The 27469-nt window shown below is 37.8% G+C and overlaps 3 protein-coding genes across 7 annotated transcripts; 1 reads left to right on the top strand and 2 right to left on the bottom strand.

The window, feature by feature from the left end:
* The first annotated feature begins 1215 nt into the window (after positions 1–1215).
* On the top strand, positions 1216–12631 carry PICK1 (protein interacting with PRKCA 1). 4 transcript variants are annotated; one of them, XM_089738992.1, is made up of 13 exons: positions 1242–1396; positions 2193–2312; positions 2852–2905; positions 2980–3024; positions 3897–3983; positions 5800–5911; positions 6311–6439; positions 7030–7262; positions 7642–7816; positions 8369–8562; positions 10679–10831; positions 10974–11076; positions 12254–12631. In XM_089738992.1, the coding sequence occupies exons 2-13, from the start codon at positions 2224–2226 to the stop codon at positions 12611–12613; spliced, it is 1734 nt and encodes a 577-aa protein (XP_089595118.1). In that variant the 5' UTR covers positions 1242–1396; positions 2193–2223; the 3' UTR covers positions 12614–12631. The 4 variants fall into 4 exon arrangements, with proteins under 4 accessions (XP_089595120.1, XP_089595121.1, XP_089595118.1 ...); XM_089738993.1 differs by lacking the exon at positions 2980–3024; XM_089738994.1 differs by lacking the exons at positions 2852–2905; positions 2980–3024; positions 3897–3983 and having other exon boundaries at positions 1216–1396.
* Positions 12632–13273: 642 nt separating this feature from the next.
* LOC149499716 (uncharacterized) lies at positions 13274–15922 on the bottom strand. Its single transcript, XM_089739001.1, has 2 exons — positions 15637–15922; positions 13274–14999 (listed from the first exon to the last, which is right to left on the bottom strand). Exons 1-2 carry the CDS (start codon positions 15664–15666, stop codon positions 14595–14597), a joined length of 435 nt encoding a protein of 144 aa, XP_089595127.1. The 5' UTR covers positions 15667–15922; the 3' UTR covers positions 13274–14594.
* Positions 15923–19023: 3101 nt separating this feature from the next.
* Positions 19024–26971, bottom strand: shrb (charged multivesicular body protein shrub). Of its 2 annotated transcripts, XM_089738999.1 has the most exons (6): positions 26954–26971; positions 26584–26885; positions 24682–24859; positions 23551–23701; positions 22100–22214; positions 19024–21003 (listed from the first exon to the last, which is right to left on the bottom strand). In XM_089738999.1, exons 2-6 carry the CDS (start codon positions 26762–26764, stop codon positions 20960–20962), a joined length of 669 nt encoding a protein of 222 aa, XP_089595125.1. In that variant the 5' UTR covers positions 26765–26885; positions 26954–26971; the 3' UTR covers positions 19024–20959. The 2 variants fall into 2 exon arrangements, with proteins under 2 accessions (XP_089595125.1, XP_028030666.1); XM_028174865.2 differs by lacking the exon at positions 26954–26971 and having other exon boundaries at positions 26584–26913.
* Positions 26972–27469: the final 498 nt, after the last annotated feature.

Below are 27469 nucleotides of genomic sequence, written 5' to 3'. Positions count from 1 at the left end.
ACTTGATACCTTAGAACTTATATCTCAAGGTGGGTGGCGCATTTACGTTGTATATGTCTATGGGCTCCAGTAACCACTTAACACCAGGTGGGCTGAGAGTACGTTCAGCAATCTGAACAATAAAAAAAAAAGAACAGTACTAAGTAGCAACCGATATCTCTTAAAAAACAAATAGAAACGTCAAATATGTAGCCGTTTAGTTAAATTGTTGTTGTTGTCCCCGATATTGTTGATGTCCATGGGCGACAGTGACCGTTTATATTTACGCACACCTAATTACCTAATTTGAGTCGCACATCTGAAGATTATTTAAATACAGGTAATGTCGTATACTCATTTAGAATTAAAAAAATATCGATACATTATTACCTTTTCCAAATTCCATTCCTAATATTTCCCATCACTAAAACACTGATGTATACCAGTTTTGTTGATCGCGTCTCATAAATAATATAAGATAATTATTCGCAATTTTTAAATAATAACTTTAACCTCGCGTTGTTACGTAAAAGTTCTTTTGTGTTCTTTTTTTTTGTACATTTGAATTGGTAAGGTGTTTGTGTAATACATTTTGCTAGAGCTTGCTTCGTATCTTGTAAGAATATAATATATGCATACCGGTAATATAATGAGTAAAAAGATTTGACTAGCTCTCTCAGTGGATTTTATTAATTATCCGGACGATACATTATCCCGAGTTAGTGACACGATGGATGTAAGAAAACTAGACCTATTAAACCTAATTCCCCAATTTTGAAGCCGCTAATAAAAAAATTAATAATACTGGTGTTAGAAAGTTGCAAGTTCGCATTGGATACCACTGCGTGCCCATTTTTGTTGCGAAATAAATATAAATACCACTTTATGACAAGTGATATAGCTTAGAACTCGTCAGCCCGCAACTCTACCTTTTAAAAAAGGGAAACAAAACGTGATGGATAAACCAAACGCCTTTGGTGCATACGTAAAACACTTGATATTTATTTTAATATTTAAAATATACAAATAAGGCTTTGGAATTTGTGTATATAAAATTAGTTTATACGTGCTATAATAGAGAGTAAGATTTTAAAACACTTTCCATTTTACTAACAAATTTAAAACATAATTATCATAAGTGACTAAAATATATTCACGAAATCCATAAATATACTCAAACAGCAGTTCAATACTTTTTACATTTAAAACAGCCGCCATTTTTTTCAAACAGGACGCCTATTGGCTAGTGCTGTTTTAGCGACATTTCAACACGTCAAACGCGACGCGCGCTAAAATCAATAATTTTGACAAAGGCACGACACGGATCTGTTTTAATCAAATCTAAACATTAATCCAATAATATTGTAAAAATGATGCAAGAATATGAAGACGACTTTTTATTTGAAGAGGATAAAATGTAAGTAATGTTATTTTAAATATTATGTCACGAACTACCGTAATATAAAATAATGTTTAGAGATTTTATTTATTGAAAACTCGAATAGTACGTTCCGTACGTAAAGTGGAAAATGTTTTAAAATTTGTACATATATGAAATAGATATTTACTGTGTAATCATTAGTCTAGCTTAGTCTTTTATTTGCCTTAATCATTATCGTAACGTAAATTAATGATAGACTTTATAAGAAAACTATGAATTTTTCACATTAATTTATTCGTTAGTGATTTTTTTCCAACTATTTTCTTAGGGCTGTTTTAAATGCTTTGCTTATTTTTTTTCAAAGCGTACCATCTTCGCTACAGGTATTTTTCAGTGATTACCGAGAATATCACAGCCATAGATATGATCAAATCATATAAACCTCAATGTAACATAAGTCACAAATTTCTTAATTTCATTATAAGCAATGAGGCAGAATGCTTGTAGCAACAGTTCCAGATTATAATTATTGGGCATATCATGACCCGCAAGTATGAATATCGGTTTTATTCAAGCAAAATAATAATATTTTCGAGTTTGTTTTTAACTCGACTACACAAAACTCCTTCGAAAGATTAAACCGGAAATTGATGCGTACACAATTTCCCGAAATTAGGGAAAATCTGCAGAGCTCTTCAACTTTGTTATTTATTTTTTTCAAAAGCTGTAAAAAGTTTACAGAATTAACATAAAAAGGTTTCATTGTTTCGTGTCACATTTACTTGTCCTTGCATAAAGTTTTGTTTATCAGTGTTTTCCTGTGCCGTTTCAGCTTATCTTATGTTTGAGTTCGTCCGTTATCGATGTGGCAGCAAAACGAACTGTATTTCGATCCAAGGATTTACCCGCTGTTGCACGACACCATGGCGCGGTGTACGTTCGAAGATCGAATGTAATTTTTTTTTTATTTGTTTTTTTTTTGACACTTTCATTGATCTCTCTGTTTTTTTTTCACCCGACCCTGACTATCATACTTTAAATTCTTAATTTTTTATGTGTTCTTTCAATGAAGAAAGTGATGAATAACAATCAATGGAATATTATCACTCGTGAACACAATATGTTACGTAAATATGCGTTCAGAAAAAAAGTGGCCATTTTGAAACGTTTAGACAATATGCGAATTTGAAAGCAGCAATGGCACAATAATAGCAAATTAAATCATCAAAAAATGCTGTAAAGCTGTAAAGTAAACACGTCTTTGTTTGCGTCTAAGATTAGAGTTCTTAAATATATTTTTGTTTGTGTTTCTTGCAAATTTTATTAATTCATAAATAAATTAACTTCTCTATTGTATGAAGAGAATCGAGTGAATTCGTATATAACGGATTTCATCAACTGTTCTATAATTTGATAAGTAAAACAGTATTGATTCTATATTCATTTCAATTTTTAATGTGAGCAATTATTTAATATTTTTTCTCACGTCAGAATATCGAGTGAATGTGAAATGGATAATAATTTGTTGCTGGCGATAGATGAAAAGTAAGTATTTTTATTTGGTATATTTAAAGAAACAAACCTTCACATATTTTTCATAATTTTTTTTCTTAATTCAGTGCTCCTACTGAAGGAACTCAAAACAACGTGACACATCCATATAAGTAAGTAATTATGGACAACATCTCCAATCATTGCTGTGTACCACACAAGGGATCAATAAGTCAATGAAAATAACAGGTCATTTATTTTCCTGCACTATTTTAAAAAGTAATTAAAAAAAAGTTTATTATGCTCTAGTAGGGTTGTACAGTAAAATTAAAAAAAAAGCAACCCTCTGTAATCTGTATTTTCAATACGTCAATATATACGCGTTTTTTTTAAATCGGCAAATGGATTGCCGTTAAACGCCATGCAAGCCGACACGGTTGGAAACTGCGAGGCTTCCTACCTCTTGAAACCCAAACTCGTGATCAATTTGTTGTAAAAATAGGCAGGTAGGTGGAAGATAAGAATTATAAGGAGAATGTGAAATGTGAGAAGGAGAGAGTGGGATGCAACTATAGTGCGGCCGCTATAAGAATGCAACCCTGACAGGTTGTGATAGAGCGGTTGACATAGCTTTGAAGTGACGTTGATTTTTTTATTTTTGTTGTTCTTATTCTTGACTGATCATCCTACTTAAGAAATCACATGCCAATAGAGCTCTTCTGTTTATTTAATTTTAGAGTAATAAAATACGTAATGTCATCAATTATATTTCTGAAAAAAAAAACAGATGTAACTTAACCCATGGAATCAGCCCGCTGAGTATCTCGCCAGATGTCCGAATCGGTGGTAGATGCACTTACAAAGCAGCTGGCCTTGAGCTGTTAGGTCTCTGGGGGCACTCGGGCAACTGTTAGCAAACCTTTCCCTCCTTCAGTTTAGCCCTTTTAACTTTTAACCCCTTAGTTCGCCAAATTATCTTCAAAAGGCACACCAAGCAATCGCTCCATCACTAAAAACCAATCGCTAGATTTTATTTTCTATACAGAGAAGACCCAGAGCCTTCAGAAACGACAGATTGCGTATACAACGAGTCAAGACGCGAGAGGTATATGGTGCAGCATCAGGATTTAATGTGAGCCGAAATTGAGAAAGATCTAATTCGCTCGTTCACTATTTGATAGCTAAATTTTCCTGGTGTAGTCGTGTAAGCATCAAGCCTGCACGGGTTTTGTAATAGGAATCATTCGTAGGATCGCTTAGCTGTATAGCGGAGTTGATGAGGTCACCGTGAAATGAACGACAAATTCAGTGGCCCAATCCTCCACAGTGAAACCGTAACGACGAATCTACGTTTTGCAAAGATTACTCTTATATTAATGAATTTTCTTCAGGCCAAATGTATTTGGAGTATCCATTTTGAATAATTTAAAAGTTAGGGATCCACTTTAAGATTAAGAATCGCCAGGGTCCATATGACGCAATGTTACGGACAGCGGTTTTCGTCGTATCGTCGAAGTAAAATGATATCGTTATCAGTAATTAAGCTGGTTACCGCTTTGAACGTCACAAGAGTCGGGAAAACTCCCCCCTCCTGTCCCTGACACAACGGCGGAAAGAAAAGCGCTATCTAGCTCAAGCTCCATCGTCTTCTGCGCATATGGAGTGGCCACCTTTTCCGACGAAAGCACTTCTTAGCCCTAAAATGCTACGTAATCTAATTAAATCCTCACCTTCCAAGCTTGTTACTGTAGAAAGTAGATCTGTATATGTGTGTGTAATGCTCGCTATCCAAATAAAAATGTAAATAAATAACAAAGAAGTTTTATTCCCTTACATTTACCACAATTGCTCATTTACATTTATTTATACTTATTCTAAAAAGTGATGTGCCCTTTGTTTTATTGTGCATATTAATTTTCATATAACAAATATAATTGACTTAAGAATATTTCGTAGTTAACTGTAAGGGTGTGTGAGTGTGTATTGGGCATATCATGCTATCTCTTTCGCAGGGCCGTTTTGAGTTGGCACTGACGTCATTAGTTACTTCCTCCGCTAGAATTTAATTGTTTTCGACTTATTCATTACCGAACAGCTTATTTTTTAATTTATATTAGATGCGATGTAGTTTTTCATAATAAGAGACTACTACGAAAAACTATTTCATAAATATGGTACATAGCTCATGACCATTTGAAGCTCATGGATCGGGCTAGTAATATTTGCATAGCGTAATTATATATCTACCAAAAAAAGTACCGATAAGTATACTTCATACATACATGTAATTAAGTTGCCAACAAAAATAAAATCAATCGCTCTTACAGCAATACGAGATTAGTTCAAAATGTATTATTTAATTTTACTCAAAAAGTTTTCAGTGAATTTAAAATTTCTATTTTTTTTTATTGCCCTTGTAGGCAGACGAGCATATGGCCTACCTGATGGTGAGTGGCTACCGTCGCCCATGGACTTCAGCAATGCCAGGGGCAAAGCCAAGCCGCTGCCTACCGCTTAATACTCTCCACAAGCCTCGTTTGAAGAAGGACATGTCATAGCGCTCGGGAAACAGCGGATGGTATTATTGCTTAATAAGATTGAATGACGATCCCTGGAGTTAAGCGGTGACCGGAACTCAAACACATCACCGGGGCATTGCCTGGCAATTGACAATCTGTTCCTTAACCAAGAAATGCGCAAGAAGTCAAGCTCTTTTTTTCCTACCTATGCTGATAGCCTTGAGAGGTTATTTCAGCTTCTCCTCGTGTAGGTGAGTTCACGGGGCTCAAACCGGAGTGTTGCTAACACTGGCCCTAGCAAGAGCAGTGCTTCGCAGAATCTACCACCGGATCAGAAACGCGAAGACAAGCTCAAGGAAACCTTTGCCTACACTCTAATTTAGCTTCAGTAACAATTCCTTCGAGCGTGTAACCGTTTAACATTTTTAGGGGTATGATCGTGACGTCTGGTAGCGTCGTGCTGAGTAAAGATGAAAAGAACTTGATAGGTATCAGCATCGGTGGTGGAGCTCCATTGTGTCCATGCCTTTACATCGTACAGGTATAGTATAAGCAAGGGACCGTACCGATGATGTGAAAACCTTTAAATAAGTTAGAATATAAAGTTTTTCATTTTCTTTATATATGTTAATAGCCTTGAGAGACTATTTCAGCTTCAACCTAACGTGTAGGTGAGCTTACGAGACTCAAACCGGAGTGTTGCTAACACTGGCCCTAGAAAGAGCAGTGCTTAGCAGAATCTACCACCGGATCGGAAACGCGACCCGACTGAGAAGATCCGGCGAGAAACTCAGCGGGCTGTCTGTGTCTATGGGTCAATTCGCTCGTCGAGCCCTTCGTCGCAGGCGACGGGTTCGACGAGGACGGTGACCGGCATTCATGCTTATTGATCTCGTCGAGTAGCAAGATAATGAACTTGTATCTTTTATGTGTTTTTGAGATATTCGACAACACTCCAGCATCCAAGGAAGGCACCCTGCAGAGCGGTGACGAGCTGGTCGGTGTCAATGGGCAGTCCGTAAAAGGAAAAACCAAAGTTGAGGTCGCGAAAATGATACAGTCGGCCAAGGTGAGAGGTTCCTTTATTCGCTCAGGGTTTTAGGCTAAAATACGTTTATATAATATATTTACTATCTTTTTTGTTATTATTGTCCTATTAGTCAGTACGGCCCACCCGATGGTGAATAGTTACCGTCGCCCATGGACACCAACATAAACAGGGACAGAGCCAAGCCGCTGCCTACCGTTAAGTACTCTTCATAAGCCTAGTTTGAAGAAAGACATGTCACAGCGCTTGGAATATTACTAATGCGGATGCCCCTATTCACCCTGAGGCTTGAGGTGTGAACCTCAATTATGTTACGCAATTCTTCTTACAAAATACAATTCTTTGGCAAATTTAATTTTAATTACTATACGATGTTATTCTTTCATCATGGAAGTCATTCGTGAACATTTGTTAGGTGCGTGTTTAATAAGAAAAATTGGTACCTCTACAAAGATAACATAGTTCTTTATCGTTTTGATAGACGACAGCCCTCTCTATTCTTTGTTAAGTTTCACTAAGATGTTTTTTATTAAAAACCTTACCAGAAAATTCAGACTAATATGATTCTATAACTGCTCAGTGAGACAGTAAAAGAAAATAAATAATTCCAGGATGAAGTAACAATAAACTATAACAAACTCCACGCCGATCCCAAACAAGGGAAAAGTCTAGATATAATCATGAAGAAGATGAAACACAGATTAGTGGAGAACATGTCTTCGGGGGCCGCTGATGCCCTTGGATTATCGAGGGCTATACTGTGCAATGACACGCTGGTAGCGAAACTGGACGAGCTGAGGGAAACCGAGAATACATACAAGAGACTCGTGGAGCATTCTAAGAGGCATGGATTTTTTGCTGTTCATATTCACTTTTGTTCTAGTGCTCACCGGATATTAACGCATTGGTGGATATTGCCACCCACTTTGAGACATGATGTTAGACTCTCAAATGTCTCAAGTGTAGACAAAGCCGCTATTCCACCCTTAAGACTTTAGCGGCATTGGTTACAGTGTTGCTTTAAGAAATCTCGTTATTGCCTTGAAAACGATATTATTCTTTGAGTCTGGTTTAAAAGTTTACGAAAACACACACATTCCAAACACTTGATGCAATTAGAACAAGCTTCTCTTACGTAAGCCTTAATAAAGCTTCAGAGCACTTTGCATGCGTAATTTAGTGGGGGATCTTTCAAATACCGTAACCCTTTGGGCCCTTTTCAGAATGTTAAAGTCGTACTTTGACTTACTCCAAACTTACAAAGCTGTCGGGGATATATTCTCGGCGATCGGGGTGAGAGAGCCTCAGGCTAGAGCTTCCGAGGCTTTCTCGAAGTTCGGTCAATATCATAGACTGCTCGAACGAGACGGCATTAAAATGTTGAAAACTCTAAAGCCGGTATGTTGAACTATATCTAATGTGGCACATTGCATATTTAGGTACTGAAATCTGCGAAGGAATTATTGTCGTTTCTATCGCACACTTTTTTCAATAATCACCATTGTTGAATGATTTATCGTATAAAATCAAGTTTTAGACTAATATTAACAAATAGGTGATATTTAACTGGAGATATTTAACTTTTCTCTACTATTGGCACCCATGTCTCTTCTCATTGGTCTCGTGAAAGGGGTCTTAAGATTCTAATTCCAATGCCAACAATCCTGTATCGGTCAATATGTATGTAGCCAATACAGATAGATGCAACTACCCTATTTCTGCTGTAATACAGTGATCCTTAAGAGTTTGGAAGATGAGACAGTACTTATATGTAACTTATCTATTGCTTAAATACACCAGACACACATACGATCGTTTTGCAGGAGAGAAATTGTTTTAGGGCTATTTAATTTAATTAAAAAACTTAATAAATGAAAAGGGCTTACGCAGTATTTACTGAGATGAAAGTTAATAGATAGACCAAAAAATTATTTATGGTGTAAAATTCAGATCCTGTCTGACATGGGCACTTACTTGAACAAAGCTATACCGGACACCAAATTGACGATAAGGAAATACGCGGACACGAAATTCGAGTACCTGTCCTACTGTCTGAAGGTCAAAGAGATGGATGACGAGGAATACGGGTATAACGCTCTGCAGGAGCCTCTGTACCGAGTGGAGACCGGGAATTATGAATACAGGTAAAGGCGAACGCCCATCATCATCATCATCATCATCATTCTCTTGCCCTCCTCCCAGGCACCATGTTTTCTTCTTCTATACTCCTCTATCATATACCATTTCTTCGCTCACTCCCCTCTTACACATATTGTCTTCCACGCAATCCCTCCATTTTTAAACGCGAATGTCCGTCTTGTATCTATACAGAGGTGGCTTTGCCTTTGGTGCAGAGTGTGAGTGTTAGAGAGTGCTGACTTTGGCACTTTCAGTAACAGGTCCAATCAAAGGGCCAAATCCAAGTTTCATCTGTACTTGTTCCATTTTGACCACGTGCTTACTAGAGGGCGCTAAGGTAATAGTCTCTTAGTATGTAAGCAAATATTGTGCTTATGAAAGAAATACTCATATATATGCACTAGCGACCCGCCCTCGCTTCGCTTCGGAAACATTAAAACACACACGAAACCAAAAAAAGAAAATATTTTTTTTTTTTTAAAAGTAGCCTATGTTCATCAGGGACAATGTCGGCTTCTAATGGAAAAAGAATTTTTCAAATCGGTCCAGTAGTTTCGGAGCCTATTCGAAACAAACAAACAAACAAATCTTTCCTCTTTATAATATTAGCATAGAAGTATAGATAAATAAGATAGAATATCATGTTTAGAATGTACATACGTATACCATAATCCACGCTTCACAAGTATTGGTGGCACCTTGTGAGCCCGCACGGCTAGGCACCACCGTCCTGCCTATTTCTGGCGTGAAGCAGTAATGTGTTCCTGTACTAAAATTGGGGCAGCTGTTATGCTATAGAGCCTTAGGGGTGAGCGCGGGGTTGGGCGTACCCTGTTTGGATGACCAATGACTTGTGGCGATATTCATTTTTTGGGGAGGACTATGGAAGAGGCCTACACCCAGCAGTGGAGAGATACAGGCTGATGATGTACTATAGAACTGAGACTTGGAACCCATATCTCAAGATTAGGCTTAAACATCAGGTGGACCATATGCTTATTCTCCTATCTAAGCAATAAATTTAGATAATAATATGTATATGGGATCGTAGGGCGAAAACTAGTGGAATTTAATTTTAACACCAAAATCTTTTATTTAAAATTAATTAAAAGCACTCGAAACATCGTCATGGCCAGTCAATAATTGACATTGACATTCATGTTCTTTTTAAAAAAAACTAGTGTGCTAGTGTGAACTAATTAAAAACTGTAAAAATAAGATGTAAATTATAGCTTGACAATACCAATCTACCCAAATGTACATATATATTATATTTATACGCACCCTCCATGCGCTTCGACGAATTATCAGGTCAGACTGTCACCAGTGATCTTAGTTCAGAGTTTTTTAACTCGATCGCGTAAAAGTTTGTTTGTACGCAGTTTGGTTTAAAATTACTGGTGTTAAGACCTCTTGTGAGTCCGCACGAGTAGGTACCACCACCCTGCCTATTTCTGCCGTGAAGCAGTAATGCGTTTCGGTTTGAAGATTATTAGACATTTAGAAGACATTTAACTTATAGATATCTATGGGCTCCAGTAACCACTTGAGACCAGGTGGGCACTGAGCTCGTCTACCCATCTAAGCAATAAAAGAAAAAAGTTAGAACAGCGCCCCTAGCGGAAAGCGAAGGGAGTTGCTCCAATTCCATAGAAATTTGAGTTAACTTTTACGCTGTCGAGAAAGTTAAAAAACTCGCACTTAAAGGCTTCGTCAAACAGAAAGCGTATTTAGCGCTGCGGTTTAACGTCGCGCTCTTTACATGTCACACAAATTGACTAGATGAGCCCAACGCTCCTTGACGCAACGCATTCGCCAAATCATAGTGCCTTTCGATAGCAGTGTGAAAATTTAAAAGTATTAAGATGTCGAGTGATTTAGATATGGCATTATATAAGCATGGGTATTTTCTAATTCTATCAATTAATCGGGCATTATCCAATATTTTAATACACATTCACTCGGACGCTAAAATAAAATTTGTAAAAAATTACAACGTCAAAGCCTCCTAACGCCGAGACAGAGCGTTGCGTACTTATAGCGCTGGGTCTCTGTTTGACGGTATGTTACCATAGTAGTACAACGCAGGCTTCTCTCGCTCTGTCACTTGTACAATTGCAGGTTGATATTGCGTTGTCGCCAAGACGCCAGAACAAGATTCGCCAGACTCAGATCGGACGTTCTGGTAAAGCTGGAGCTTCTAGAGAATAAGAAAGCACAGGACGTCGCCCATCAACTCAAGAAGTTCATTCAGGGACTGGCCGTTTACCACAAGTAAGTCTCCATGAATAAGGCTGTGGAGATATTGCGGTTTGGTTCATTGAAGACATTCGGTTTTACTGAAATTTGGGATACTCCAATATAGAAACTAAATATAGGCCATTATTGAAAGAGTTTACTTAAAAACCTTTTACAGCGAAACCTTGGAGCATTTAATGGAGAATTCTACATTGTTCCCAGTCGAAGTTGACCTCTCGCAGAACTGTTTTCAGTATAAATCGGCAGGTCAAATTAGTGAGGTAAGTGTTTTTAACCCACTTAAAAATGGAGCAACTTATCCTTCTAGTTGAACCAATTTTAATAGTCCTTTTTATTTATTTGAAGGCTGTTTCTACTCATGCCATCCCATTAAGTATTATTAAGATCTGACGGCTAGTTAATGAGTTATATTTAATAATGCATTAATTGACTTCGAATATTCTGATGATACTCGCATTTTTTTTTAAATCGGCTTAGTACAGCTGAGTAGTTAGCTGAAGTGGCAATAGACCGGCCATATTAGCCAGAGGACCTTTTTTATCCTACCGATGCCGATAGCCTTGAGAGGCTATTTCAGCTTCGCCTTAATGTGTAAGGTCAGCTCACAGGGCTTAAGCCGGAGTGTTGCTAACACGAACCCTAGCAAGAGCAGTGCTTCGCAGAATCTACCACCGGATCAGAAACGCGAACCACTGAGAAGATCCGGCGAAAAACTCAGTGTCTGTGGGTTAATTCGCTCGTCGAGCCCTTCGTCGCAAGCGGCGGGTTCGGTCAGGACGGTGACCGGTGCCTGTGGTACCTAAAAGCACCGTTAATAGATCGGGAGGATCCGTAATGACGTGCTTAGGGCGACGTCGACTGTTAACCGGAGGACCGATAACCGTTGGAGTAAACGTGCTCTTGGGTGGAAACGAATTGGTAGACTTAGTGCAGGGTGACTGGCAAGAGTCGGATACTAAAAGCCGAGGATCGTGCTTAGTGACGGGCAATTGGAGAGGCCTATGTCCAGCAGTGGACAGCCATAGGCTGATGATGATGATGTTAATGAGGAGTAGCTTTTTTTGTAAATATTTCGTATTGCTGTTAAGCTCCTATTGTCTTCCGTGTGCTGTAGTTTAATGCTAACCGCGCGGGTAGTCTGTTAATTATTGCTGATATGTAACTAACATGGATGTCGGTCTGGTAATGTGATCTAAACCGCACTTGCCTTAGCTATTTTAAAAGAAATCGCAAAGCTCGAAGGAACACATACATTAACGCATTGAGTTTCTCATCGAATCTTCTCAGTGGGTCGCGTTTCCGATCTGGTGGTAGATTTAGCGAAGCACTGCTCTCGCTAGGGCCAGTGTTAATAAATTATCTCAGATTGAGTCCGTGAGCTCACCTACCAGCGAAAAGGTAGAAACACATTTTTAATTTAAATTGAAAAAAATCCAGGACGCCCAAGATGAAGATATAGAATACGCAAAAGAAATACAAGAGTACCACGATTTGTCTGTTACCGACACGAGAGAGGTGAAGTTGATGAAGAAACGTCAGACGGACGACAATGAGCACAATGACGCTACCGAACAGCTTCTCCCGGGTATCGACACCGTTGACATTGACAGGTCCGAAAATAATGACGTTTCGGACAACTTGACACTCCTGACAGAGCTAGGGCTGGCGGACGCGGGAGCCAATGACGAATTCGGGAGCTTCCAAAACGGACTGATGGACGATTTCATGCCGAAGAGCAGCAGCGACGTCGATGACGTTTTCGATAAGCTATTGAACGATTTGAGTATCGGAAAATAAATAGATTGAATAAAGTGAGATTTTTTTTTAATTATGTAAACAGACCAGTCATTATTTTACTTGGTATTTAGGGTCTGCTGATACCTGTTGATGTGAATGCCGTCGTCTAACCCAAGGCATTGTTAGAAGTGCCAATTTTAATGCGTAAGTGGGATTATGCATTCAAATTGGCAAACCGATCTTTTTTTTTGTTTCGATAGTTGGACGAGCTCACAACCCACCTGGTGCTAAGCAGTCACTGGAGCCCATAGACATCTACAACGTAAATGCGCCACCCACCTTGAGATATAAGTTCTAAGGTCTCAGTATAGTTATAACGGCTGCCCCACCCTTCAAACCGAAACGCATTACTGCTTCATGGCAGAAATAGGCAGGGTGGTGGTACCTACTCGTACGGACTTACAAGAAGTTCTACCACCAGTAAAAATATAAGAATATGTCGAACCCCCTTATACGAGAGCTGCGGAAAAATGAGATGCCCATATTCATCTTCAGGCCGAGGCCAAGCATTTGAAGTCTCACAGGTGAATCGTACAAAATCGATTTTTTTTAACATCCCCTAATGACGTCACGATATTTTGTGAATTTACTTTCGTCTAGCAAAACGTACATCAAATAAAACTCATTTTAAGTTATTGTTAATTTTATTATAAAAAAATACTAATAAATATTTTAGCAAGATTTTGAAGGTACCTAATTTTATGGCAGGTTTATCGAGTTCAATCCAATTCGACTTTAAGGTACTTCGTCTCACAAATGTCCAATAATGCAATAACTGACAATGAGCCACGGCATTTCATTTGCGAAAACAACTTTAATTCATAGTTATAAAGCCTCAAGTTCATCGGTTGATCAAAATACAAATGAATATGCAATTTCGAAAAGGGCATATGTCGCATATTTTGTCAAATACGTTTTTTCATATACATGTAGTTTTGAGGCTTACCTACACCCGTTTTATAATAATTCCAGTAATTTTCAATTGCTAATTAACACTAAAATATATCTCAAAGGTTAATATTTTAAATTTTACACTGCTTTAGAAAATAATCAGTTTTTTTTCATTTCCTGAACATTTTACATTTTCAGAGATGTGCCCTTTTCGTAATTGCATATTCAAATGCAATGCATTACAGATGAAGTATTATTAATATTATATCAAAACTCGAAGATAGTTCGGAGAACTTTGTATCCGATATGGAGGGTAGAAGTAAGGAGCGCCATCTTGTACAGGGGACAAGTTAAATAAGTGTTCACCTGTAAACAGCAAGTTATTTTTGAAAGACTCACCGAAATAGCGCTAGTGTAGGAATTGCAATGATATGAATATAGCAAGTCTTTAAACAGAGTGAAGTGTGCTAGATTTGAAATTTTAATATTTTTCGTGTATCATATAGATAAATAAAAGCTCTAAACTTTTGTATAAATCAAACTTCAAACAAACAAAAAGAATACGATCGACGGGGGACACATCAAAGGAAAAACAAAATTGTTATTTTTATTTAATTCCGAGCATTTTCATATTTATCTACCTTTTAAACCTTCTCTGGACTTCCACAAATAATTCAAGCTCAAAATTAGCCAAATCGGTCCAGCCGTTCTCAAGTTTTAGCGAGACTAACGAACAGCAATTCATTTTTATATATATAGATATATAAAAGATTTAAAAACCTCAACAAATTTTCCTATTTACGTGGAAAGTGTCTTATTCCTTCGTAATTTAGTATTCTACTCTAATATTTTATGGCGCTGTTTTTAACATCTATCCACTTGCTACAATGGCGCCACTTTGATTGGCTCCCTTTTAGAGAGACGGTCCTCCCTAATTCTACTCTCCATATTAAACGATTTGTTAACCGAATCTCTAGTCTTTATGGTCGATAAATCTATGGCATATGTACGTTTTTAGGCATCGCCAAATGTTAGTCACAGACGAGTGCCTTTTAATCTAGATATAACGCTGCTATTGCTACTGAAGTAATTATATTTCATAAACTTTATATATTTCGTCGTTTCTTCTCAAAGGCCAAGGGACATCTCCGTCGAAAGCCATTACCAAATCTTTGCCCGTAAGACTTTGGATTTTTCCCAATAGCGCTTTAGCTTTTTCCAAATGATTGGGGGCGTGATGTAAGCGATCTTGAATTCTAGGGATTACGTTCAAAAAATCTAATTGCTTTAGTTTATACAAATCTATGTTTTCAACTAAGCTCTTTATGGCCGCTGATGTTTGATCGCTAAGCGTTTGCAGTTTGATCGTGGCCTGGTCGCCGATAGACTGAAGTTTCGTGGCGGCAGTGTCTGTCAAAGTGTGGAGTTTGGTGCCAGCTTCTTCTGTAAGCTTCTTAATGTCAATCGTCGCGAATGACAGATGGAGGAGGGTTATCTAAGGAATTAAATGTATTAAAGATAATCACATAGGTATATAGTTGGAATTTCATTGGTTGGGGCCATAGCGACCCACTGAGAAGTTACCCGGCGAGAAACTCAGTGAATTAATTCGCGCTTGGAAATCTTTGTGTTCGACGAAGATGGCAACTGATGAATAGCCTAAAAGTACTGGGGATCCGATGAGACATATTTCGCGGCCATAGTGTATTTGTGTTGCCCCGTCCGCTCGATGGGATATGAGAAATATGTGAAAATGGTAATTAATTAACCGTTTCGCATCTGTGAAAGCTTACGAATGTGGGAAAATGAAATAAAATCGCTAGACGTAGCTTCTCAGACTATTCGGAAAAGTTCACTGAAGTCTCTAACCACAATTTCACTGAGCCTTTATTTAATCCCACCTCATTTTCTAGGAGCATTAAATTCCACGAATATTTTATCCAAACAAAAACTGCTTGTGTATATCTACAAAATCCAATCTAAATATTTCACTGAGTTAAACATTTTTTATTCTTTACACTACCTACAAGTCTCTCAAGCCCAAACATCAAACGAAATATGAAAAACTAACTTCGAAATTCATACGATATTGTAGAATTTCATTCTTTAAATTAACTTTAAAAGCAACTCACCAGTATGAGTCCTCTCATAGTGCCAGACATTGCCACAGGCAGGTTACTGAGCTAATGTCCCCACGCGTACACGATATATGCTACGGATTGCAGCATGACTTAAATTTAGGAGGCGCCCTATTCTGTTCACTAGAAATTGTATTAATAACACACAGTAAAAACTGCGTTAGTGAACATAGGCATAACTTTTTACCCAAAATTTTCATAATAATGCGATGGGATGTTCACGAGTGCCATCAGCAATTTACATGGATTAGACAATACTCACAGCACTAATATATACCACATCGGCCCAAAACAAATATAGTAAGAAATTGGTTTTTTTTTAATGCTTAGATGGGTGGACGAGCTCACAGCCCACCTGGTGTTAAGTGGTTACTGGAGCCCATGAACATCTACAACGTAAATGCCCCACCCACCTTGACATATAAGTTCTAAGGTCTCAAGTCAGAGCAGAGCAGGAGCAGAGTTCATCCATATTATCTGGAACCACCGCGTTCATCGACAGTGCGTTTCAAAAGATCTTTTCTGCCACGTACCATCCGGCTTTGGAATGAACTCCCCTCCACGGTGTTTTCCGAGCGCTATGACATGTCCTTCTTCAAACGAGGCTTGCGGAGAGTACTTATCGGTAGGCAGCGGCTTGGCTCTGCCCCTGGCATTGCTAACGTACATGAGCGACGGTGACCACTTACCATCAGGTGGGCCGTATGCTCCTCTGCCTAAAATGGCAAAAAAAAAACCTACAATCGCTGCCCCACCCTTCAAACCGAAACGCATTACTGCTTCACGGCAGAAACAGACAGTGGTGGTACCTACCCGTGCGGACTCACAAGAGGTGCTACCACCAGTCTTTGACAGTTTATCAATAAGTATAAAGGTACCCGTGAGTTCTGACCACATGGCTTTCCGTGTATTAACTCGATTACACACTAAAAACCGCTAAATATTCAAATACAAAAAAAGAAATAGGATTGTTTTTCGATAATCGCACTCCAGAATACACCCGCGAGGGGAAAGTATGCTCATTGCGATTCAAAAAATTCAACTCGCAAATCGATAACGCTTCCTGAATCACAAACACGGACGACACAATGATTTATGGCATTCTGTTATAAAATATTGTGTAATTAATGTTGTGTAAAACATTACGTATTTATTAAAACACGAATAATAATATATTTTTAATCGACTTCAAGAAGGATGAGGTTCGACCTTCGTGTTTTGGTCCGTTATTAAATTTTGTGATTTAAGTTAAGTTTCATTGCTTTTTGTTTGTTTGTTTTAAGTGAACGAGGTCTCACCCCATCTAGTGTTGATTGGTAATCACTACCAATATGACTTTAACGCTTAGGTATATTCATGTATCCTATCAAAAATAAATACGCACTCTCTTCTTCCACAATAACTCTTTTCCCGATTCAAAATAATGCCAGTTACCCGCTTACAACCAGCATCGGCGTCCAGTCTGGACAGATAATAGCGTTACCAATTCCCCAACTACCTACCTTCATTTCTATATGTAACATAAGTATGCACATTAATAAAATACATAATATAATATATAAGTGCATAATGGTTTGGTCCATCTTGATAGACCACTCTAGATATTGTTAAAACCTAGACCTACAGCATACCTACTGAAGGTATCTTTTCAGAATTTCTGTAAATAAAACGTTTGTCTAGAAATTAATTTTAGCGAAAAGACCGCCTATTGAATAAATATACCTGGTCGTTGACAGTTTTTTAATGCTAATTATGTTTTGGCGTGCAATAAAGTATATTCTCTCTCTCTTCTTTCCACTCCTGGTGTTACGGCATATTATTAGATACCACGACAGAGCAAAAAAAATTTAAATTAATACGCGTGCAACTTGGTGCACGTGAATGAAGTGAAATTTCTTTTTGCTCTTGTAATAGGGAATGCTGAGTATAAGAGATGCGAAATCTTCAACATTTATACTTTAAATATTTTAAATTATGGATAGAAAAATATTTTTTTTGTTTAAATAGTTCATTAAAATATTGGACGCTACTCGTTGCTATCTACTACGCGCGTGCGTTCGAGTGCCACGCATTCATTCTCACTGTCTCTTTCTAGTATTTAGTCTTTCTTCTTTTTAGTCTACTTTCTGTCGTTTTACTGGTGGTAGTTGTAAGCTGGAGTAGCTTGCTTTGAGCTTGGAGTAGCTTGCTTGGAGCTTGGAGTAGCTTGCTTGGAGCTTGGAGTAGCTTGCTTGGAGGTTGGAGTAGCTTGTTTGGAGCTTGGAGTAGCTCTTGTGAGTTCGCGCGGGTAGGTACCACCACCCCGCCTATTTCTGCCGTGAAGCAGTCATGCGTTTCGGTTTGAAGGGTGGGGCAGCCGTTGTAACAATACTGAGACCTTAGACATTATATTTCAAGGTGGTTGGCGCATTTACCTTGTAGATGTCTATGGGCTCCAGTAACTACTTAACACCAGGTGGGCTGTGAGCTCGTCCACCCATCTAAGCAATAAAAAAAGTATGGTAGCTTTAAACGTTTAACGCAACCTTGTTGGAAGTCGCATTAGAAGTTTAACTTCAATAAACCTGTCACACGAATCTTTTGCCGATGCTGGAATCGAATCCACGGCCGCGCAATAGTCGGAAGCGCTAACTACTACACCATCGACTCAGTCAAAAGCAGTTAATTTCATAAGCAAAAAATATAGTACACACTGATAATATAGGTTTGATGGTTTTAGGAGTTTGATGGTCACATCCTCCGACTTTGAGAGACGAGGGTGTAGTTTCGATTCAATATCCATTTCCTATCGTAATATCGATGAATGTACCTAGAATAACTCGAATCTAACATCGAGCATCAATCTATAGCAGCGGTCGGGGAACTTTTTTAATCATTACACCAAAATATTTTTGTGTAAGTTGATATTACCCCGTGGCGAAGAACAAAAAAAAAACGAAATCGCTTCTTTTTAGCATCTTTCATACTTATAGCCCCCATGATAATTTTGAAAAGAAAACAATAACTAAAAATTTTATTTAAACATCATTTATTCAATTTATCAATGTAATACCTAGTAATACAAAACGGTTTCACTTTAATATATACTTTTTACTCACAAAAGTTTCATTGTAGGCAGCGGCTTGGCTCGGTAGGCAGCGGCTTGGCATGGTAGGCAGCGGCTTGGCTCTGCCCCTAGCATTGCTGAAGTCCATGGGCGACGGTAACCACTCACCATCAGGTGGGCCGTATGCTCGTCTGCCTACCAGGGCAATAAAAAAAAAATTACCCCCCAAAATTTCATTTTACCCCATTTGGGGTAATTTACCCCCGGTTCCCCGACCGCTGATCTGTAGCATATCAATGAGCGATGTGATACAATCCTTAATAAAAATCAAAACCTTTTTTTTTTAAGTTTTATTATCTTTTTAATATAAGGCGTTTACAATTTAAAAAAAAGAACCGTATTACACTTATGAAATTATGTTACATGCAAAGAAAATAAATCTCAAAATAAATCTATTAGCTTTTTATTTAACCCAAAAAAATAATTCAATTATTTTCCTCAGAAAAATAATAATTACGACTATTTTGTAATTAAAATAAAAAATGAAAATTACAAATTCGCTAAATATTATGTCACACTATAATACATAATTATTTTCATACATACATACATATCACATAATTAGAAGCACAAACGGCAGAAGAGCGACACACCAGCGACATTAATACATCTAAAACAAGGCCACAATAACGATTAATAAATACAACAATTAACGGAATACTGTCTAAAATAATTCCATAATTGTAAAACTCAACTTCTAAAATCATTCAATTATTTTATTAATGTTAATAATTAGAATATGAAATTGCTATACAGCTACTGTACTATTTAATTGAACTAATTGGATTACCTATTGGGTCAAATTTGGGTGATTATTTTATGCAAAGTTATTAATTAACTGTTATAGTATCATTGCGAATATTATTTTTTACTGGTGGTAGGACCTCTTGTGAGTCCGCACGGGTAGGTAACACCACCCTGCCTATTTCTGCCGTGGAGCAGTAATGCGTTTCGGTTTGAAGGGTGGGGCAGCCGTTGTATTGTAACTATACTTGAGGCCTTAGAACTTATATCTCAAGGTGGGTGGCGCGCATTTACGTTGTAGATGTCTATGGGCTCCAGTAACCACTTAACACCAGGCGGGCTGTGAGCTCGTCCACCAATATAAAAAAAAAGAATAAATATTAATGAGCCTATATCCCTCCCAATGAAACGCGGTCACAGTCGAGCACAGATATCGAAAATTGCATATAAGAGACTGTTATGTGGTTTCACATAATTTGAATTGTGCGTTGTCTAATGATCGATTCATCATTTCTGTGTACTCCTGAAAAAACTTTTTTCATGCTAAATTAATACTATACGACAATTTTTAGAACATTCATTGACAATACCTGAAGTACCATTACAATTAACACACTCATTGAATTTGAGTTGATTAATTGGTATTATTATTAAAGATTATTATTATTAAGGATTCTTTATGAATTTGCTTGAACATCTGTTAAACATTACTAGATCAATCTTGAATCGTATGTTAATCATACTAAGACTAATCTTTTATGTCATATTTGTACTTTGCTCACAATATATTGTATTTTAATCCAATTAATTCACTCACTTGATCAGTCACTTCTACATTTTCTTCTTGCTTATAATCACATATTTTTTTGGGGTGAGTATTCTAATTGAAAGACAAGTATTTTTGATATTTCCGTTTAAAGCATTTTAACAGATCTTATTACGTTAGTTAAGTTAACAACGTCAATATTACATACAAGAAAACTCAAAGTTACATGACCGTGTCGTAAAATGTGAAGTCTTGACCAATTAAAGTTCTGAGTTTATTACGATTATAATTATTATTGTATTATCGACCATAATATTCCATAGTGTTATGAAAAATTACACAAAGCAATGGTTTGCTTATTGCCAAACGTATATTACAAATCATGGCAGAGCTTATTATTACCCAAGCGAAGTTCTGACAAAATGCCGATATTGAAATTACCATAGACCTGTCATTCTTAATGCCTGATCGATTTCTAAACGTCGATGTAAGTCGTCGCCCATCTGCCGATGCCTCTTATATCTGGCCGAAGCTTTTCTCGGAAGCTCGATTTTCGGCACCGATATTGCGGACAAGCTTTGACTGAGCTTCCGTATCAAGTTTTGTATGGGATTGAGGGATACGATAAGCGGTGCAGTGCTGGATTGTGAAAGCTCCGATGAAAGCTCCGGCGAAGTACAGCGGAGCGCCGCGGCCGCGTCCTATGTGGCCCACGACTGCAGCTGAGCAAGCTCGTCGTCGTCCTCTGGAAATTTAGCACTTTTTATTTATTAAAAATTTTTAAGCTATTGCATAGCTTTTATCGCAGGCTTTGAGCGCGGCGAAATCAAGAAATTCCGTAACGAAAATAAAACCTAACACCCCCACTCCGCCTACCATGTAGCTCGCGTTCAACACGCTCACACGTTGCGCTTGTGTAGTGTTTGTGAATAAGCGCGCGGCGTGACGTCACACTGCATGCGCTCGCGGTCTACCTTATGAGTGTGAAGGGGACACGGTGACAGAATAGCATCGTGTTATAAAAATGAAACGCATTAAAAATTATAATTTGCGTATCTTTGCTGGTGGTAGGACCTCTTGTGAGTCCGCGCGGGTGGGTACCACCACCCCGCCCATTTCCGCCATAAAGCAGTAATGCGTTTAAAAAAAAAAAATGTTATTGCTTAGATGGACAGACGAGCTCACAGCCCACCTGGTGTTAGTGGTTACTGGAGCCCATAGACATCCACATCGTAAATGCGCCACACACCTTGAATATAAGTTCTAAGGGGTCAAGTATAGTTACAACGGCTGCCCCGCCCTTCAAACCGAATTACTGCTCGCTCGAGTAGATACCACCGCCCTGCCTATTTCTGCCGTGAAGCAGTGCCACGTTTCGGTAAACACAAGTCTTAATACTCACGCCTCAAGGTGGGTGGTGGCATTGACGCTGTTAATGCTATCCACTCCAGTAAACATTTATCAGCAGGTAAGCCGTGAGCTCTATCCAAAAACCCAACAATAAAATAAACTAGCTCAGAGCCCGGTGACTTTTTTTTTATTGCTTACCTGGGTAAACTAGATCACGACCCACCTGATGTTAAGTAGTCACCGAAGCCCATAGACAAATATGACGTAAATGCCGCCAACCACCTCGAGACATGATTTCTTACATTAGTACAACAGCTGCCCTACCCTTCAATCCGAAATGCATTACTGCTTCACGGCAGAAATAGGCAGGGTAGGTGGTGCCTACTCGAGCAGACTCACAAGACTTCCTAACGCCAGTAATTAAGCAAATTATAATTTGGCAGGTTTGATTTATTTGAGTCCCCTCCATGAGACAAAAGAACAGATCGTACCTGTTTGTTTCGACTTGCTCGGTTTGGGTTTGTCGTGTACCAGTTCCGAGGCCGGGACATCGGGCAGCGTGTCCGTCGGCACATTGATGCCCAGCATCTCCTTGTCCAGATCCTCCTGTTAAAAAAAAAACCACATTACTTTCATATAAAACATTTCCATTTTTTTTTTCCCTACCTAAGCTGGTAGCCTTGTGAGGCTATTTCAGCGTAACCTTAACTAGTAGGTGAGCTCACGGGGCTCAAACCTGACGACGTTGCTAACACGAATCCTAGCAAGAGCCGTGCTTCGCAGAATCTACCACCGGATCGGAAACGCAACCCACTGAGAAGATCCGGCGAGAAACTCAGTGGGCTGTGTCTGAGGGTTAAAACATGTGGTAGTCATCGGTTCATGGTCATTTTTTTTTTTATTGCTTAGATGGTTGGACGAGCACACAGCCCACCTGATGTTAATTGGTTACTGGAGCCCATATACATCTACAACGTAAATGCGCCACCCACCTTGAGATATAAGTTCTAAGGTCTCAGTATAGTTACAACGGCTGCCCCACCCTTCAAACCGAAACGCATGACTGCTTCACGGTAGAAATAGGCAAGGCGGTGGTACCTACCCGTCCGGACTTACAAGAGGTCCTACCACCAGTAAGTCACTTCTCGTTTTGGGTCAAGTAAGACCTCAAAAGTACTTTAACTTGAAGAGAATAGGTACTACTACTCCAAATTTAATATTTCAATGCATATGAATATTTAACATGATAGCTTTATGATATTTACTTTAGGGTTGTCAATAGCACTAGAATTGATAACGATGGTTTGTGCAGAATTATCAAACCAAACATTTGAATGAATAAATAGCTCAACACTACATCAGTAGGTGGAACTATCTATATCCAAGTAAATATAACACAGTGTTTAATTTTTTTTTGTTTTTCTTATTGCCCTTGTAGGCAGACGAGCATACGGCCCACCTGATGGTGAGTGGTTACCGTCGCCCATGGATTTCAGCAATGCCAGGGGCAGAGCCAAGCCGCTGCCTACCGCTTAATACTCTCCACAAGCCTCGTTTGAAGAAGGACATGTCAAGCACTCCACCCACACCGTGGAGGGGAGCTCATTCCATAGCCGGATGGTACGTGGCAAAAAAGATCTCTGGAAACGCACTGTGGATGACCGCAGTGGCTACAGGTAGTATGGATGAACTCTACTCCGGTGGCGGGCGGTGCGATGGTAAAAACGAGATGCCGGTATCATCTCGAACAATTCCTCAGAGCACTCCCCATGGAACATACGGTACAAAATACAGAGGGAACCGAAGTCCCTCCGCAGACCCAGAGGTTAAGGTTTTTTAATTATATATCTGACATAAATTGTCGATTTGCCTTGTGATGGCAACACTGAAATATAGAAGTAATATAAAATATAAATATGACTCTACCATGCACATTACATACCTGTTCTAATTCTTCAAGTTCCTTCTCGAGTTCATCTTCATCTATATCATTAGGGAAGGCCACATTGTTACTGATCGCCTCGGTGATCTCACGAGAGATATCGTGTTGTTCAGCAATATCATCCATGATATCGTGTACTTTGTCCACATCGCTGTGATACACAAGAACACACATTGTTTTATTATTTTATATAGTGAATTATAAGCATGTGTTGAGTAACATATCAGTTCACTATGTATGTGTTTTAATAGTATCTGCACTTAGTAATCATTTTTGTGAAAAGGAGAATGAATACCCTCATACCCTCATTATTACACTACACAATATATAAATGGTTTTTTTTTCTACGTCATGAACATATTTATTGTCGTGGCAGTCTTTTTTTTTTAATTAGGTTTTTTTTTATAAATAAAACTACTATCGATACAGTAGAGGAAAAAATAATCATCTTTTTTTTTAATTACGATTTTTTTTTTATAAATAAAACTACTATCGATACAGTAAAGGAAAAAATAATCAGTCTTATTTGCCACTCAAATTGTGGCTACAAACCATTCTGTCCATTTCTAATACAAAACAATCATATGTTTAGGTTTGTAATTGGGAAAACCACTAATTTATGATCTCTATTTTTACCTCAATATATTTAGCTGTCAGTTATTTAACAAGTAGGGTTATTCTGTTATCTATACTAATATTATAAAGAGGAAAGATTTGTTTGTTTGTTTGTATTGAATAGGCTCTGAAACTACTGAATCGATTAATTAATTCACTGTTTGGAAGCTACACTATTACCGCGTGACAATCTTTTTTTGAAAAAAATTAGGGATCCTTACTAAAACTTGCAATAATATAATCCAAGGTGTAAAAAATGACCTAAAAAGTTCTTTACATCGCGTGCCCTGCGAAAACTATTCATGATGGAATAAAATAATGTACTACGACTTGGTAGAACACATCATTTACAAAAAGTGTCGCGACAGCATATGTCAACTATTATAGTTATGCCGCAACAAGTGTTCTTTTATTTAAAAAAATAAAACAACGTCAAATATCGTTGAAATTTTTGTTAAAGACACGAGCGGAGCCGGAGCGGGCCGCTTGTCAATTATCAATAGATTCAATACATACATGTCTTTGTGTGCAAGCTTCATGGCATTAGCTGCCTCGCGCATAGTGTTCAATACTTGGGCATTGGTATTGGCACCTTCTAGCGCTTCCCTTTGGGCCTCAATCTGAGTGAGGGTCCCATCTATTTGAGTAAGTTGCTTCTCGTATCTCTTCTTCCGCTTGAGAGCTGCAATGGCAGCTGAAATGACAAGAGAAAGCCACATCAGAACTGACAGAATTATCTTGTATAATGCACAATGTGTAATTTTAGTTCTGTCTGACCTTGATGGAGCATACACATTAGTTTTTTCATACATATTCATTCATTAATATGAGTAGAGTATTGTTGTACTAAAATTAATACACAAAGCCCACTGAGTTTCTCGCCGGATCTTTTCAGTGGGTCGCGTTTCTGATCAGGTGGAAGAGCCCTGCTCCTCAGATTCTGAGAAGCACGGCTCTTGCTAGAGTTCGTGTAACCAACGTCATCAGATTAGATAGGAAAAAAAAAACACACACACACACACTAAGAGTTTGTTACAAGTTTAAATACATGCGGAAGGAGCACATTCGACAGAAATTCTCTCCTCCTCCTTCAGTCGATCTTTCATTGCTGAGCATCGTGATGCAAAAAAAGGTCGTGCGTGGCTCAGTCTTGGGTCCAGACACTTCAATTAATCTTTTAGAACTGAATTGTTATTGACTGTTGTTCGTAGCTTATGTGTAATAGTGTACAGGTGTAGTGTTTACTGAAATTGTTCAGTAGCAGTCAATTACCAAGCCATACAGTACAAACAACACAAAGTAATATTATTCTATAAGGTTTCGAAAAATCTCCCTGATGGATTTATCCTTGACAAACAACGAATCAAGGGGAATATAAATTTAAGGGCAACCTATTAAGCATATGTTAGCTTTTTTAATTTTATATGTATTAAGATACTTCTATAAACAAAACTATTTCTTTTGCTCAGTTTTAAGATTAAGTTTTTTTTTCTTTGTTTGCATTCAAGATCGAGTTGAATTACTTCTAGTTATTTTTGGCTGGCATAGAAGTCTCTGGTTTAATATCATTTACTTAGCATGAATATGATGTGGTGGTGGTATTTTACAAGTTTATTATCAATACAAAACTAACAAACTAATTGAATGTTTATTCATCACCCACAAGTCTTCTAGACATAAGCCTCTGGAAGCTTTACTCCCCGCATCTTCATTCCTGTAACCTTCAACAGGTTGTCGGTCATCCTTGCAGAAAGCCTACATTGCACCGGAGGGCACTTCTTATTTAGATTTGTTACAAATAGAGATATTTCATATACATTAAAGTTATGTAAATAATCTCTGCTCTTATCCATTTTGTTGCTATGTTAAGCAATGTCAATATATCATGTTGAAGTCTGATGTTCTAGTTTTATAAGTACCAGTACTTAATCTAAGTGAATATAAGAAATAACAAGTGTATTAGATAATTTGACAAAGATTCTTCTACTACCAATAGAATATTAAGTAGTGGCTGTAATCTAGTAACTCATCATCATACAAGATTTTGTACCTTACAATTTATAACCAGGCAACTAGGATTTACAAACTTATTCACATAGTCCTTTATATATTCATATAAGCACAACTATCACAGATTCCCAATATAATTAGTTATTACATAAAACTACTGTATATAATTTTACAATTTCCAAACAATACACAGCCATTTTAAGTAGTTGTGCATCATTATTAATATTCATTCGACACTCAATTAGGAATGCAAAAAAATCTGTAACATTTCTTTATTGACTAGGTGTCCGCACAATGCGGCAGCTGTGGATGATTACGTTTTACAAAGGATAAACTAAATAAATTTAAAACAAGGTCACTAAATTGATGATGGGACAGATGACAACAAAAACACTCTCACACACGTACCTCTTTTGTTCTTAGTGCCATGTTTCCTGGCTGTCTGTACTTCTAAATCGATCTTCTTTTCCAAAAACTCTTGCTTCTTGATCAGCAATTCTTCAGTTTCACGGAGTTTTTGGATAGCTTCATGCGTAGTGGGCCCCTTCTCTTCTTTTTTGCCACCGAATATTTTCCCGAGAAAACTCATTTTGGAAACCACTTATTCTTTTCTAGGCCTAAATCAGCGCTTTCGTAACACAATCATGAATTACGCGTAGGTACAATGCGAAATTAATTCGATGTTATTTCTTGGCGTATGCGTCATACATCTCAAATCATAGATTATACACTTAATATATTCTCAAATATATTAAGTGTATAATCTATGGTCATACACAGTGACAAGTTCGAAAACTTCCGTTTAACAATTTTAGCAATACAATTTGACGCAACTAATGCATATAAATTTCAATTAAAAATCACAAAAAATCTGAAATGTTACTTTATATGCTAACATTGGTAACAAGAATAACATTTGATTTAAATTTTGTTTTACAATATTTACGAATTTAAATTATTTTTTATAGCTATTTCTGATTGGATATAATTTAAAATAAAGTATATTTTATTCCAAAATTATCCAAAATTATTTCGTTCATTAAAATTTTATTTTGAATTCAGAAACTAGAATTATTGAATCAATCAAGTCTTACAACAAACGTTACGTTTTACGTTTTACGAAGTTAATTTTAAGTTTTTACTAGTGGTAGGACCTCTTGAGTGTCTAGTCTTGTGCTAGTGGTAGGCACCACCACCCCGCCTATTTCTGGCGTGAGGTAGTAATGCGTTTCGGTCTGTAGGGTGGGGTAGGCGTTGTAACTATACGAGACCTTAGAACTAGTTAGAACTTATA

This window comes from Bombyx mandarina, chromosome 28 (assembly GCF_030267445.1).
Source record: "Bombyx mandarina strain Sakado chromosome 28, ASM3026744v2".
Lineage (NCBI taxonomy): Eukaryota > Metazoa > Arthropoda > Insecta > Lepidoptera > Bombycidae > Bombyx > Bombyx mandarina.
The sequence above is the reverse complement of the archived record's forward strand: the minus strand, read 5'-3'. Positions and strand labels throughout refer to the sequence as shown.

Coding starts and splice junctions, on each gene's coding strand:
- shrb (XM_089738999.1), bottom strand. CDS start 26,764: ATGAGTTTTCTCGGGAAAATATTCGGTGGCAAAAAAGAAGAGAAGGGG. Junction 23,702..24,681: donor AAGCTTGCACACAAAGACAT/GTATGTATTGAA, acceptor TGTGTATCACAG/CGATGTGGACAAAGTACACG. Junction 22,215..23,550: donor AACTTGAAGAATTAGAACAG/GTATGTAATGTG, acceptor TTTTTTTAACAG/GAGGATCTGGACAAGGAGAT.
- LOC149499716 (XM_089739001.1), bottom strand. CDS start 15,666: ATGTCTGGCACTATGAGAGGACTCATACTG. Junction 15,000..15,636: donor CTATGAGAGGACTCATACTG/GTGAGTTGCTTT, acceptor TTAATTCCTTAG/ATAACCCTCCTCCATCTGTC.
- PICK1 (XM_089738992.1), top strand. CDS start 2,224: ATGTGGCAGCAAAACGAACTGTATTTCGATCCAAGGATTTACCCGCTG. Junction 3,025..3,896: donor AACGTGACACATCCATATAA/GTAAGTAATTAT, acceptor TTTTCTATACAG/AGAAGACCCAGAGCCTTCAG. Junction 7,817..8,368: donor TGTTGAAAACTCTAAAGCCG/GTATGTTGAACT, acceptor TGTAAAATTCAG/ATCCTGTCTGACATGGGCAC.